This window comes from Ambystoma mexicanum, chromosome 1q, assembly GCF_040938575.1.
Source record: "Ambystoma mexicanum isolate Mex_15411 chromosome 1q, UKY_AmexF1_1, whole genome shotgun sequence".
Lineage (NCBI taxonomy): Eukaryota > Metazoa > Chordata > Amphibia > Caudata > Ambystomatidae > Ambystoma > Ambystoma mexicanum.
Genome location: NC_090922.1, coordinates 1,292,178,671 through 1,292,195,088, shown reverse-complemented (window position 1 = coordinate 1,292,195,088; position 16,418 = coordinate 1,292,178,671). Strand labels below are relative to the sequence as shown.

General features: G+C 48.1%; 1 protein-coding gene across 2 annotated transcripts in view; it reads right to left on the bottom strand.

Moving 5' to 3' along the window:
• USP24 (ubiquitin specific peptidase 24) overlaps positions 1-16,418 on the bottom strand; it is a 2,799,104-nt gene that overhangs the window by 744,116 nt on the left and 2,038,570 nt on the right. For both annotated transcript variants that reach the window (XM_069642114.1, XM_069642115.1), the window contains exon 50: positions 6,975-7,116. In XM_069642114.1, coding sequence (XP_069498215.1) covers positions 6,975-7,116 — 142 coding nt within the window. The remainder of the gene's footprint in view (positions 1-6,974; positions 7,117-16,418) is intronic.

Here is a 16,418-nt window from a genome sequence, read left to right as displayed (position 1 = left end):
ACACTCTTGAAATCAAGCCCCTCCCCCCCTTTTCCCTACAAGAACACTTTGACACAGATAGCCCGCTCTGGGAGAAGACAGACTCACACGCGAGCATTGCACCCAACATGTCTCATTACTATGGTCAGGAAAGGTTAGGCAATTACTAGTAACCACTCACACCTGACTTCCATTAAGCTTCCCCACACGGATAAAAGGCAGAGCACGAGAGCACACTCTGAGCGAGGCAAAGCACACAAATTAACTGTCTTTTCCAGACGGCAGTTGAATGAGGGAAGAAGGACTGCATACCAAGCAGGGTACGCAAGGAGGGAGATACCCTTGACCTTTCCGGAGAGAAACCGTTACTTTCTAGAACCCTTCAGATTAGAAAGCATAAGACCAGGAAACCAACAGAAGAATTCAGAATTGTGTGTCAGAGATACCCGGGGCCCTCCTTCATGGCTAACCACGTTGGGGAGGAACAGCAGCCACTGTGGTAGCGTCCTTGGCTCCAACATCAAAGCAGCGCCAGACAGATCAACACAGCCGGTGAGTTGGGGAGACCGATGCAAGACTGGTCTGCGTTGAAGTCAAGGTTGCAAGCAGCAGCATTGTATAAAGAGTGCAAGAACAAAGATTGCTAATGCGTGTGATGAAAGAGGCGAGGAAAGCTTAATTGCTGATGGATGTTTGAACATTACGGAGAAAAGATACAATACCAGTGACAGAGTTGTCAGACACCGCAAGGGTGCTCAATCGAAGGTCTCTGTAAGGTACCCAGCCAAGAAGTGGCAGAAAGAAAGATAAGTGAAGTGAAACCGGTCAAGTGGCACAGCGAGTAGAGCGCCTGCTTTGACATCCGTGCAGAGCCTGCTAACGCAGGTTTGAATCCCAGTGGGGCCAAACTCAGCCTTTCATCCTTCTGAGGTCGATAAATGAGCACCACACACTGTGGGTAATAATAAGCAGCGCTCAGATACCTCAGGGTTCGTAGCGCTATGTAAATGCCAAATTATTATTATTATTATTATTATTATTATTATTATTAATCAAAGTGGTCCTGAGACGGTTTAAGCAAAACCCATTGCACATTTGAAAGTCTTCGATTTTTGATACAAAGAGGAAAACTTAGCAAGTGAGATTACATGGTTCGAGCCAGAACAAGGGAGACCAATTGTGACTATTGTGTTAAAAGGTTGTCCAAGCATGAAAGAAGGAGACCCATGATGAACACTGGAACCGAGAACTTGTCAATGTGAAAATCCTGATATGAAAGGAACTTTGTTATGACCCTCTGCAATAAGAGACTGTTATTGGGAAAGAGGCTTTGGCAGAAGGTCCTTATACCTATACTGTATCTTCGTGGTAGAGAAGCCAGAGCGTGTGCGAAGCACGAACGTGCCGCCTTGCCCCGTGCTGAAAACATGGGGAAGGGGAGCCAACTGCTCAACTATCCTGACATATTAGCTCTTGAACACTTTTTGCATACATTATTGTGCCATACCATTTGTATTTAGAAGGATTGGCAATGGATTTATTAGTATGGGCCCTTTCATTTTGACAGAGACTCCACTAGGACTGCGTTATCATTTGATGGTCGTAGCTTGCTCCCATCCTTAGATGTAGGCTTAGATAGGTGTTCTACCAACCCATTAAAGTTCAATAAACACCCTTGAACTGTGATCACTTGTGTCCGTCTTCAGTGTTTGATATCATGCCTTCCTTACAATGCCCAGCATCTCCGGGTACCATGCTTTCCAGCCCAATACAGTGCAAGCAAAATCAAGGAAACCCGAACTACCTCAATAGCCGCAGGACCGGTGGGAGGAAGTGGTACAGGGAGGTAAGGAGGATCGTAGGGCAAGCAAACAGGAGGTTACAAGTCTAATTGACAATGGACTCCTAAGCCAAATTTCTCCCTTTGGTCCTTTGGGAGATGCAACATTCATAAACAGCTGCTCCTTTAACTCTTACTCCTTCTTCAATCAGCCAGACAGGTCTCTCCTCCCAGGAAAGGCAGCAGCGGCAAAAACGACTGCACTACTTTTGTCCCGCCAAGAAAAGGCAACGGCTCTACCACCTTGGTTCCCTTTCCAAAGCCCGCTTCAAAAAACACCATTCTGTGAAAATAGGCAGGGAATTCAAGAAAGCAAAGGCAAAGCTCGAAATGCATCTGGCAGATCGGATGGCCCGGGTGTTATTCTACACAAAACAATACTACTATGTAAACAGCAACAAGGCCAACCGGCTGCTAGTGCAGAAACTGAAGAAGCTACACTCCCGAAATAGGATACTAACTCTCCAAGACCGGAAAGGCAAGCCCTGCTGCGCAGAAACAGTGAAAATGAAAATCGTCACCGAGTACCACACAAGGATTATGTCTGGTCCCGCCGCGAGCGAAGAAGCACAATCCCAGTACCTGCATGCAACCCGTCGGGCCCTCCCGCTCCCACAGCTTGACTCCCTAGAGCTCCCCATCTCTACGGAAGAGGTGTCAGACACAATTGGATCCCTGAAGAACACAGCCCCGGGCCCAGACGGATTGACGGCCCAGTCCTACATAAAATGTGCCCACATCCTGGCCCCTCACCTCGCAGCGTTGTATAACTCCTTCCTAACCCCTGGCTCCATCAGCCCTTCTATGGAGGAGTCCCTAACAGTTTTAATCCTGAAGCCGGGGAAGAAGCCGGAGCTTTGCTCATCATACAGGTCGATCACCCTACTAAACAATGACGCCAAAGTCTTCTCGAAAATCCTGGCGCACAGACTGGCAAAATTTCTCCCAGAACTAATCCACCCAAACCAGACAGGATTCATCCCAGGCCGCAGCACCTTCAACAACATTAGGCGCACCTTAAACGTCATCGAATCGGCGGGCAGGACGGGGGACGGATGGCAGTCCTGTCGCTCGACGCGCATAAGGCATTTGAAATGCTAGACTGGGGATACATAGAAGCTTCGTTAAAACTCCTAGGCTTCGGCCCAAAGTTCCGGAAATGGACCCTGGCCAACTACCAGCACCCATCCACGACACTGAGAATGAACGGCAACAACTCGCCCAGGATTCGGATCACCAGGGGCACACGGCAGGAGCCGTTTGCCTGCAGAGTCTGCGATAACCCCCAGATAAGCGAGCTGACGGTGGGGCAGGAGGCCTACAAAATAGCCCTGTACGCCGATGAAGTCCTCCTGACCCTCACCAAGCCTGAAACATCCTTGGAGGCCCTGTAGAGCGAACTGGCTAACTTTGGGGCGGCCTCTGGGTTCTCGGTCAACCTCGAAAAATCAACGGCCCTCGGGATCAACACCTCAAGAGCATCAGTCGAGTCGCAGGCCGCCAACCAACCCATCCAATGGGTCAACTCACACTTGAGCTACCTGGGGTCCAAATCCCAAGCAAAATAGAGAATGCGTATAAGCTAAATCTTCCCACTCTCCTCAAGGAGCTGCAATCAGACTTGAACAGATGGTAAAAGCAAGAGGTGTCGTGGCTGGGAAGAATAACAGCGGTCAAAATGAACCTGGTGCCCAGACTCCTATACCACTGCCAGGCCCTCCCTATCTCCATCCCCAGGAAGGACCAACAGAAACTTCAAGCAAACATTCTGAAGTTCGTCTGGAGGGGGGAAGAAACCGCGATTAGCCAGGAGGGTGATGCTCCGAGGCAGGGAATCTGGAGGCCCCAGAGGTGGACAGGTATTGCCTCGCGGCCCAGCTCACACCGGCTTTCACCTGGTCTTTAAACGCCAACAGACCGCGCAGGATTCAGCTAGGGGAGGACTGGTGCGGCAGCCCCCTGGAGCCACTCCCGCACACCATCCGGCCGATCGACCCCCCCCAAATGTGGGACCACTGTCCGCAACCCAGAACACGGTAGAAAATTGGAGGAAGGCAGCCAGACGATGGGGCTGCAGGACAACTGGCCTATTGTCACCGATCTGGGACAACCCAGACTTCACCCCCGGCAAAACACCGAACAACTTCGACCACTGGAGGGGGGGAGGGCTGAAGCGCGTAGTAGACTTCTATGCGGAGGGAAACCCGCTAACCTTCGAGGAATGCAAGAGCAAATTTCGGGTGCCTGAAACTCAAAGATTCCGCTACGCGCAGCTCCAACACTGGCTCTCACATGAGTCGATGAAGCTGCACGGCAGCAGAGAGCTGACGGCTCTGGAAAGAACCCTTACAGCGTCGCCCCCTGCAGGGAAAATATCGACCCTGTATAGACTACTGGACAAAGGAGCCCCCAACAAAAAGGAGGCCTATATGGAGAGGTGGGAAAGGGACATGGGCAGAGCAATCGAGAGAATGGGGCCAGATCTCAAAAGAGCTCGAAATGCGTCACACATAAAGAGGGAGCGATCAAAACCTGTTACAGATGGTACCTAACCCCGGAGACTCTAAACAAAAGTAACCCAGCAATCTCCCCGCTGTGCTGGAGAGGATGCACAGACACATTGTTCCATATGCTCTGGTCGTGCCCGATGGCCACGAAATATTAGAAAGAGATCCTGGACCTTATCAAACAAATCACCAGCCTCTCAATCCCGCGGGACCCAGGGATAATCTTACTAGGTAGCACAGGGGACGGCCAATTCCCCCTGACCGGCAACCTGGCAAACCTGTGCACCCAGCTCCTCACGGCGGCTAAGATCGCCATAGCCAGACTGTGGAAGCATCCAGAGGGCCCCGCAGTGGCCCTATGGTGGGTCAAGTGCTGGGACATTGCAGTGGCGGAAAAAACTGCCGCTCGCCTGGGAAGGCGGAACAAGTTCCATGACACCTGTGCCCCTCTCATGGACTACGCGGAGCAGTTCCCCAGCATGGCAAGAAAGTCCCCGTCCCTCCGCTGGCTGTTCAAATATGAGTAGAAGCCCCCGAACCCTGGCCGGAGGCCCTCATGGAATTCTCCCCCTGGGCTCTGGAAAAGCGTAGTTGAAGCAACGACGCCCAGCAGGCAAACCCCGAGGCTCTCCTACCGCAGACGTTCTCCAGCCAGATGTCCCTGTGGAAACCAGCAGCTATCCCTCAGGACTTGCAGCACCCCGGCCCAGTCCTCCCCCCCTCGCTCCCACTGTCCCCCCTAATCCCCATTTGGTTATGTTCCTGTTTCGTAGTGTTTCATCTCTGATCTCATTGTGTGCTAACCAAACTTATGCTGTTGAGATGCTTGTTTAATGTCAAAATCAAACAAAAAGATTTGTTGGAAAAAAAGAAGTGCCTTTGCCACTCAGATCGAGTGTTGGGGGAGGAGGAGAAGAAAGGATGGCTTTGGCTTGTTCCATTGGGACTTGAAGAACATCAACTCGAATACTTGGGACTTGAAGCTCATTTGGGGGGCTACTGCCTGTCATTCAAAAGCACCAACCAGACAACCCCTCTCCCCTTTTTCTAATCTCCGACCTCTCCACCCTGCAGCCAAGGCAAGAGGAGCACCAGGAGGCAGCCCTTCATTCTCCTTCATTCTCACAAAACACTTGCATCAAAACTACTTTAATTTGGAGTGCTGTCATGGGACTAAATGAACATCACCTCTGAAGAATCACATTTGCAAGTTGTTTGAGCCTCACATACCTAAAACTACCACCAGTTGACTAGCCTTTCTTTTTCCTGAATCCCCCACCAGCCACAACCCTTCCAGACAGCTTCTGGATGAGTAAGCTATAGAATTAATAATAGTCAGGTCCACAATGGCAAAGGTCCCATGGTCTTAAATACTGTCTGTTGGAAGGGTAATTTCAAAGTCCAAACAAGGTTGAAGCCATAAGATCCAGCAGTCAGGATGTGTCCCATTCTTTGGCCTCTTACAGGTTCACAGAGACATCTATACTATCGGCACCCTGAACATAAAACATCTCCAGAGACTCGAGGACAAAAAGAATTGCTTCAGCATCCTCATCAAAACCTCTTTCTAAGCACTCAAGAGACTGGTTTCTGGAAGCTAGGACTATTTTGAGGCGCACAGGCTGGGGACACGAGAGCTATGTAGGATGGCATCTAGAATAAGGTCAGCACCAGAGCACTCAGTATTGCAGTAGTGGCATGGGGGCAGTCTGACCCATTCTGGATTTGGGTTTGAGCAGTGGCAGAAAGTAGCAGGATCTCTATCAGTTCGAGAGGAAGCAGGGGGTCTAGAACTGAGCCTGCCGGGGCCTCAGCAAAGATTTCAAGCACCATCTGTGCCAAAGCTCCACCCACTGCACAGGAGTGGAACTGGTACCTGTTGTGCTAATTCCCAGGTTTGTTTTTACTCCTCCTCTGAATCAGATTTCAGAGAGTCGTGCTTATATCTCCAGGAAAAGGTGGAAAGGACTAGTGTTAGGAAGGGGAAGCGCTCAAGGGCCGTGATCATCTACTCTTCTTTTTCTTACCTTCCTCAGAATATCTGAGTCTTCTCTAATTCCATAGGTGGATCAGGAGGGGACAAAGAGGTGGCATTCACTAAGCACTTGCTGGGTTTCTGGTGGGCCATGAAACCCTTGGCCATTCGGTCACTCGTCTTTGAAAGCACTGAATGGCAGGAGTAGAACCCTTCAAGGCTGTAATTTAGCTGCAGACACCAGAAGGAGCTAGGGTGGATGCAAGACAGACATTGGTTTACCGCAATCCTTACAGGACTTGACACTCGACATTTTAGTGGGAGATATGACACAGCAACACACTTCTTGAAGTGGCATTCTAGAGCAATATCTAAGTCTGTGCAAAAATGGAACGTAGGTAATGGGCACAAGCAGCTACCGGTATGTACTCCTGATTTTATTCACAGAGTCATAGGCACCAATGAGGCGGTACCAAGCTGTGGGTCAACCACTGTTTGTGAAAAGTTTCTAATCCGGTCTCCAACTTGAAAAGATATTTCAAAGATGGGGTATCTGTAGGAGGAATGCATCCATTAGAAATTTCCCTTTGAGGTTTTACCGCAAGCATTTTAAACCCTGAACAAACATACTGCTGAAACATTTAGGTAAGAATCAAAGTGGAAAAGTACCTACAGTGAAAGATCTTCAGCCTCTTGACGGACAACCGTGACTCTACTTTTTTTTGGTAGTACTGGAGAATTCTGGTCAGACACTCTCTGGTAGAAAAGCATATAAGCATTCCAGTATCGCCGTCTTACATCAGGATAAGGATTAGCTTTAAAGCAAAAATAGACAAATCAATGAGTAACTTAATCAATTCATAGAGGATCATTTTTAATGATATAAGGTTACAGTAGCTAGAATAAAATTCAGAAATTGTTGCATTACAACTCATAATGGTTGCATTAAGCTAGCTGAAATCTTTATTAACCAGAAATAAGAGTGTTCTACCACAGGCACAGTATACATCGGAACATAAATCCTAATGCTGATATGTTGCATCTAAGGCTTCTTTAAAACAAATATACAATTAATACAAATGATTTTTCAAACTTGGGAGGTCACCGACTAATAAATGAACACAACAATCACAGAATGTAGCTCATGACACCAAACAGCACATTCTAGTTTGTGCAGTTTCCAAGGGTGTTCTAATGACTTTTACACAAGAACAAATAAGCAACTTTGCTACAGAGGAGTTCAATTGTTGGGAGGCAACCAAATTTTCATGATTAGAATTCAGATCAATTTCTTACGTAACACAAAACATACTCCACGATAGCAATCACCCCTTTTATCGTGGGCGTACAGAGCTAGTATTGGCTCACCAACACTAGCCTAGGTAGGCCCGAGTGAAGCATTGGTCCCGGCAAGGGCTCAAGGCTGCTACCAGCTCTGCATACCCCTCAAACGAAGGTTCATAACTATCGGCTCCCCAGAGCTCCGTCAATGGTGTAAATAGTGTAGACTTTTTTATGACAGAAGAAAGCTCTGTGCGTAAGGTGTGGGTCCATTCTCCTGTAAAAAAGAACAAAAGAAGGCTTTGCTTCGGAAATAGAACGTCTTTAAGTAACTAGGTCCATTTTCTAGATCTATGGCAGAACAGCAAGGACAACAAGGGAGCATGGCAGAGATGGAAACTGTAATCCTCGAGCCAGCGGATAAGCCCATGGCGGGTTTGATGTGGGGTCGGGGTGGGCAGGATGGAAGGGGTCTTGCAAGAGGCCACGGAATGATGCACCGAAAAACAAAATAGCAACATACGAGGAAGGGGCAAAGGTACATGAGAGTATGCAGGAGACACTGGAAGTGTCCACCTGCGTTCCCAATCCCTTCTATAGGTTGAACACCTTTTCTCGGTTGAGAATGACAACAGGTGACATGCCGCCTAAGGCGTTGGCTCTACTTCCCTCCAACATGACTATTTTCTTGTATTTCCTCTTGTAGGAAAACAAGTAAATATTTACTATCAGAGCATATACCCCAGCCTTCAATGCACAGACAGCAAGACACACGATTTGACAACTGTCATGGTAGTTGCAGTAGTCTTAACCTCTGCCACCCAACACAGTCTGTAACAACTAGTTCAGAATTGCCCCAATGCAGGCAAGCCATGGAAAGGCATCCAAATACAAAAGCAGGTCCTCTGCAAATCATGAAGCTCAACGCACTGGTAACACCTTTATATATTCAGTAGATGTCCCCCCCGCCACTAAAACTAATTTCTTATCTATTGCCCTTGATGGCTGAAAGATTCTCCAACACATTGATTGTAGTTGTAATATATTTTATTACGTGTATCTCCAGATCTATTCATGCCCAACCGGTCTGCTACACTTCCTCCTTCTAACTGCTCATAACATAACTCTCAACCGTCCAGATTCCACATTCTCCCTACACATTCTGTATTCCATACATCAACCTCTGCAATGCTTGCATAGAAGATGCTACACATCTCCCTTCTTTACTATTTGAATAAAATAATTTGCAAGTATATTAACTCTAACACTGTATTACATCTAACTATCTAACAAAATCAACCAGACATATGCAAGAGAAATAAATATTACAATACTAAGTAGACAAAATGATGGAGTTCCTAGTTGACTTGTTTTGTTAACTAATGGCACATTCATAAACATAACAATATAATAATTGAACAGTGGATCCAGTTTTGGACATAGTTTTAACTAATTCATTTTTTACATACATAACAATTCAGATAAGAAGGTTATATGTGCGCATAACTAACTTTTGCTTTTTAGTAGGTATACTACTAACTAGTTTCTTAGAAATAAAGGTTTTCCACATTTCCTGATAGGTAACACCTTCTTTAGAACACCTTTTTGATCCTCACCACACACTCTGCGACTCTTTAGTCTACAATTTTCTTTATGAGTAATTAATTCGCTATCTACCTTCCTCTGAACATCCTCTCTCTTTCTTGAAGATCCTAATTAATTTCAACATATCTACATATCCGATTTGCATTCCAAACTTTCTCATCAGTAAGTCTTAAAGCACCATGCATGTTTGCCACTACTCTAATGGGTTTTGACCATCCAGAACCTGCACTACTTTTATTGATCGGCCACTTAATACGTACCCACTCCCCTTCTTCAATAGGTATTTGTTTTGCCGCCTTCCTAATGTCAAAGCTTTCTATGTTGAGAATGTGTTTATCTTGAATCTTTTCCTTCACAAGATTTAGGTCAAAGCTTTTCTGACAAGCTCTGCCCAACCAACATGGGCACACTCTAGTATTGGGCTTTCTCCTACGTAACATCTTGAAAGGAGAAACGCCTGTGGTAACATGAGGGGTGAATCTATAGTCAACCACTGTATCTTCTGCAGCCTTTCTCCAATCAGATACTTCTGACAAAGCTACCTTAAAGCTTTTTCTGATAACTCTGTTAAATCTCTCCACTATTAATGTTGGGGCCGTGGCCTGGAGCGCCGACTATGTAGACGCTCTTGTAATGGCCCCCGTGAAGGGCCCGCTGCTTTGCTAATAACTAATTATAACTAATAATATTAAAGCAGCGGGGATTCAGCGCTTCAAAACGGAAGAAAATGCCCACCAGGTCATTAGAAGCTTGGGGGCGGCTGCCGAGGCAGAAACAAGGACCTGAGCACACGCGAGGCTTGAGAACGAGCACCTTGTCTCCCGCGGCTCCTCTGCCGTCCTCTCCCAAGATGGCAGACGGAGCTCCCAGTTCCGACGACAACCCCAAGAGGAGCTCTGTTGTTGGAGACCCCTGGCCGCGAGGAGCCCTCGCTGCAGCTCCCTGCCTTCCACATACCCAGCCCGGGCGATTCATAATCCCCGCTATCGAGGACCCATCCGCTGCATGCCGCGAGCCCTGGGGCGCTCGGCGGAGTCGGCCCGCCCTGCTTGAGCACTCACACTCAGTGTTGGGGCTTTGGGGCTGGGGTTCCGGGTCAGTGCCGCGGGCGGAAGCAGATGACTCCAACAACGAGAGAAGTGGGGGGCCTTCCCAATCCCACCTACCCCTGAAAACACGGAGTGGCTCCAAAGTAATCTGGGCCTGACTTTGAAAACTCCACTGACCCTGCGGGGATCAGGATAAATCCCCGGCCACACTAATAACAGTTGTGATTGCTGTCCCCCAGCCCCTCATTGGAGAGGGAACCAATGCTTGGTGGCAGCTCTGCTGATGACTCAAGCGGCGAGATGAGCAGGGGCCTTCCCAAACCCCCCCCAACCCTGAAAACAGTGAGTGGCGCTGGCAGCTCCACATCAACCCAGGCCTTACCTTGGAAGCTCCACTGGCCATGCGGGGATCGGAACAACTCCTTCGCCACACTAATAACAGTTGTGCTCGCTGTCCCCTCCCCCCCCTCGTTGGAGAGGGAACCAACACTTGGTGACGGACCAGCCGGATCCCGTAGAGCAAAAAGGGGGCCTCATTACCTCCAGCTACTCTCATTATCTTTAGCAAACTAACAGGAGCAGCCACTCTTCTCGAGAGGAACAGTTAATAAGTGGCACTCTTCCCTTTCTGAAGCTGTTCTGCCCCCTTACCCCTCACTCTCATTTCTGGGATGCCCCGGCCCACATAATAGCTCCCCGCTCCTGACCATGAAGGTGCAACTACCCTGACCACTATCTTTGAACCGTAAACAAGGGCCTCCCCCAACCCCACTCACCCGGTGCTTCACCTGGAGGTCGCAACCCGGGGAATTCCTGCACCAACAAATAGTGGAGTGGGGAGTCCTTTTGAGCCCTGCACAGCAGCGTACGACAGACTGTGCCTACTCAATAATCTCACCTATCCTTCCTCACCTTGGAAGTCAACAATCTCCTCTTCCATCAACCTGCTGACATTATGGCAAAACAGTCGAAATCCGGTAAGAACACAGATATAGCTATGATGCTGCTGTCAGCTGACAGAGGAAAGAAACAGGACCCCTCCTAAGCTTACACCACAGAGGTCCCCAGATGATAAAGGATCCCTTGCTACTAAAGATGACACTTAAGCGTTCACAGCAGACATCAAGGCAGAATTTAGGTCATGCATGACCGAGCTCACCACAAAGCTGGAACACACCGATCAAAGGGTCACGGAGGCAGAGCATAGACTCTGGGAGGTTGAGGATCGGTCCCAAGACCACGCAGCCGCCCTAGGGGAAATTCAGCTCTCAATCAGAACCCTACAGGACAAATGTGATATCCTGGAATTTAAACAAGAACACCTCGAAAACAGAGCCCGGCGCAATAATCTTCGGATTCGAGGGATTCCAGCTTTGGTTCCGGACAAAGATCTAGCGGACAACGTGGGAGACTTCTTCCAAGCATTACTTCCACAGCTGGACAAACCCCAGCTCCTGTTAGACCGCACCCACAGGCTGCGCCCACGCGGAGTGGTAGAATCAGACGCCCCCCCCACCCTGATGTAATAACTAGGGTGCATTTCTTCACCACACAGGGGGCAATCTCAGCAATAAGTTGCTCTCGGTATGAACTATCCTTCTAAGGCTCTCCCCTCCAGATCGATCAGGACCTCTCCCTCCTCACAATACAAAAGAGAAAATCTCTCCGATCTGTGACCCTCTTCATCCAAGATCACCAGATCAGGTACAGATGGGCTGTTTCCGACGGCCATGCAATTCTCCTATAAAGGCGCCCTTCGGAAAATCGGTCACTTTGAAGACGCTGAGAAGATCATGCACCCGGAATCGCATGGCGGAGCGGCACATCCAGCTTCAGGGGGGGTAGAGTGCAAGGGGCCTACCTCCCCTCCGAAGCCCAGACGGGCATCATGCTCCAGCGTGCCAAGGAGTGGAAGGAAAAGATTAGCAGCGACGTGGGCAGCGAGCGGGGAGGGACTCGGGACCCCGGGTAGCTGATGGCCTTGTTGCATGGTCCTATGCTTCCTGCTCAATGACGACCCTGGTGGGTGTAACTCTGCTCCCTTCCCACTTCTGTGACTACATGCCTCTTGGACGAAGCTCCGCTGACTCCATAATTTGAAACAAGAATCTACAAATCTTGCAGCGGGCCCTTCCATGGCCTATGCCCTTTTCCAAGGTACAGTCCATCTATGAGTCCTTGGAATACAGTACAGTTTTTGTTCTTTGCCCCAGCCATGTTGGCTGAGGGCATCCATGTGGCCTGGTTGGTCGGGGCAGGTGTTGAACCCAAAAAGACGGCCCCTCCACCAGTTAAAGTTCTGACCTCCCGTTGGAGGCCTGAGTTAAAATCCCAAGTGACGCTCCAAACTATTGGCTGATCTGCGCTGTACTCTGATGCGGCTGCGTTACTAGGAGCAGCAAGCTGTTCGTGACAGCATTTTCAACATCACGTCACACATTTTTTACTAAGACTCTGCCATTTGTGACTGCCGAAATACACCCACTGCAGCTGGAAGGTTCTCCCCTTGACCTTCCCTGCATTGGGGCAAAGAAGCAGGGTAAATTATGCACCCTGTGGCAGACAATGGTGACTGATATTTGAGCATCACCATGTGTGTGTTTTTTCGCTTTTAGAAGACTGTCCTGATGAAAGTGGTTCCACCAAAATATACACCACTGAAACCGGTAGACAGAGGTTGTGACATGGTGGAGGCTATAAACTTGCTCTACCTGTACCATGAACAACCGGTTATATGTGTTTTATGTCTGTCACACGCCACATCCTACTATTTAGTACCTCTTTAGGACGGGCGATGTGGGCAGTGTTTGTCTTCCTCTTAAAAAAGCAAGCTCACCCATACTAAGGAGTACCGTTTGCAGCATATTATTTACAATCTGCAGCAGTGCCTTCAGTTCCCTTACCTTACCTTTTTTAAATTTGAGCTACCCTGGGATGACCCGACTAGTCTACGGGATATTAAACTACTGCTGACCCTGAATAGACTAGCTGACCCCTTGTTTTTTCAGTCCTAGGTGTATAACTCTATTTTAACACCCCCCAATGCTTGCCCGGAGCCCTCTTATGAGGCCCATAGTGACCTGGGATATACAGGAGTTAAACAATTTCTACATTGTTATGGTTTTTCAAAAATGGCTTCTCTTTGCCTTCTTTTCCTGTCCCCTTTTTTCTAAGCGTTACATCAGAGTTTTCCAAGGAGAGCTTTTCCTACGTTTGGGTTTAGACAGGGACAGAAAGGGGTTTTTCGATCTATCCTTCTGTCTTCTTCATTGACCCAGTATCTCCGTGGTCACTGCATATGCGCCCGTCATTTCCTTTGAGGGATTTTTGCATTTCCCTTTTTGTAACTACATACAGTTGTGTGTTGCCCTCCTTTCTGTGTTAATACATTGGCCTGTTAGGGCTTCACTCTGTACATTGTACCTCCAGTGCCCCCTTGGTTATAACCTGATCTGCGCTTACCCCAACCCGCCCTCACCCGGCTGCCACAGTGGCCCCAGATCCCACTCAAGAATATCGGACCCAGAAAGTTATCTCTTTCAACATCAGAGGGCTAAACTCGCCCACCAAACGCAAATCCATCCTGCAGAAGCTACAAGATGAAGAGGCGGCGGTGGTCTTGCTGCAAGAGACTCATCTACTTCCAGTAGACTTCGAGCGACTGCGCTCTAAGCACTTCCCACTTCAATTTTTGGCCTCTGGCGGCACCAAGAAAGGGGGGGGGGGGAAACGGCGATCCTCTTTGTGAAGGGAGTGAACCTTCATCCTGGAAACAAAATTATGCCCCGAATGCAGATATGTAGCAGTCAAATGCCTGCTACTGGGACAATTATATACATTTATATCAGTATACGCCCCCACCGTTGGACAAACCACCTTCTATGAATCGCTGGGCAGAGCCCTCGCCTCTTTCTCAGAGGGCCAAGTTATTCTCGGAGGAGACGTCAATGGGGTACCAGACCCTACAAAGGACAGATCACATCCTCCCTCCTCCGGAGACTACACTCTGGCGCTGAGTCTCCTAGGCTTATTTATGACCATGGAGGTAGTGGACTCATGGAGGGTGCTTCACCCCACCGAGAGAGACTTTTCCTTCTACTCTTATGTTCATAGAACCTTCTCAAGGATGGATCTCCTCCTGACATCACCTGAAGTATTAACTTGCGCCACCAATGTGTCTATTGGGTCAAGGCTCCTATCTGATCACGCTCCGATTACCTTGGAGATCCGAGCTCATGAACCATCTCCTAACCCACAACGCAGATGGACCTTATACGACCCGATGCTTAACGAGATGCCGTTAAGAGACACAATTGCAATAACAATAAAGAACTTCAAGGAAAACCGAAGCGAGGATACCTCCCCGGCAAACACCTGGGATGCCATGAAGGCAGGGGTCCGAGGAGAATTGATCGCACAGGGAGTGCCATTTCATAGGAGGAGACGACAAACTCGCCTGGCACTCTAAGAAGAACTCCAGGAAGCGGAGAAGATTCATAAGCAGAAAGGCTGGACTCCAAAAACACAACGAGCCATCCGCACCACGCGAAAGAAACTAGAGGCCCAATATGCTGAACACACAGCATTACTATTAGCTAAGGCCAAGCAAGTCTACTACGCGAAGAATAACAAAGCAAACAAGCTGCTGGTGGCCAAACTATCTAAGACAAAGAGGGGCAATACAATCGTTAGACTACGAGATCAACAGGGCGTGATACTTTACACCGAACAAGAAAAGCAACAACTTGCGACGGGCCTCCTGATTCAGGTGACCGCACCACCACAAGATCAGGAGGAGCAGAAAGCATACCTGCAGAAGGCGGCTCTCCCCAGCTAAACATCTCGGTCTGGGACAACCTTGACGCCCCAATCTCGGGTGAGGAGGTCAAAGATGCCATACAATCTCTCAAGTTCCGAGCCCCTGGCCCTGATGGATACTCCACCATATTCTATAAGATCTTTAGGCCCCAACTAGTTAGCTCATTGGTCGCCCTTTTCAACTCCTTTAGGGAAACTGGTACTGTAAAACCCTCAATGCAAGAATCAATCACCATTTTCTTGCCCAAACCGGTGAAAGACCCAAGAGACCCTGCCTCCTACAGACCAATTGCCCTACTAAATATTGATGCCAACATCTATTCTACAATTCTCGCCAATTGCCTGTCACTCATACTAAGAGGCAGAAGAACTATAAGGACATGTTGGTACATACATATCCGACAAAACCGTGTGTCACACAACAGCCCACGCTCTGGAACCTTCCCAGAGTAACTGGTCATTTTAAATGCGGACAATGTTCCATTTGCACACTTAAAAATATCTCTTCTGTCGATCTAAATGGTAAATTGTGGCAATTACAAACTTTTTCCAACTGTAACACTGATTGGGTGGTGTATGGCATGCCCTTGTTCTTTACTATACGTCGGTAAAACGACCAGGCCAATTAGACAGCGTATCTGTGAACACAGATCCTGTCTAAAAAATAAAGTGGCTAATAAGCCTTTAGTAGCCCACTATGAATTACAAAAACAAACATACAGACCTGTTTTGGTTTGTGATTGAAAGAATTGCAAGCACCCCAAGAGGGGGAGGGGGGAACAGAGAAACAAAACTGTCCCATTGTGAGCAACGATGGATTTATACCCTCAAAACAGCACAACAGGGTCTAAACCTATCGGTCGAATGGAATACATTGTTATGAATTTGTGTATTTTTTCTTGAAAATAGGTTGTTTAGTACTGCTTGCACGTTCCTCCCGGTTTTCGTCTTAGTCTTTGCTCTCAGTTTCAAGCATAACAGCTTGTGCTGCACCACCTGTTCCTTCATAATCGGTCACTAGGAACTGGACTCTGGAATACCTTTTGAGTTACATTTTTGAAACGTTTTCAACAAAAAGGCAGCCTTTGACCAACTAGTGTCTTTCTTGTGGTCAGGTCTCTTCTGAGACATATGGTATTTCCTCCTTAACACAAGTAGTGCTAAGGTAATACTGACGATCAGGCCTGTACGTGGCCCGTATACGCGCGTGTTTGTATGCACGGTTGGGGGTCATGTGACTTTTTCATTTTTTTTTTTTTATTTTAAAATCACAGTTGCTGTCGGCCATATTCTCCACTGCTGTGCGTGAGAAGATACGCTGAACGTTGGGTAAGCGTTGATTCCATCTTGTTAAATTCCTGTTC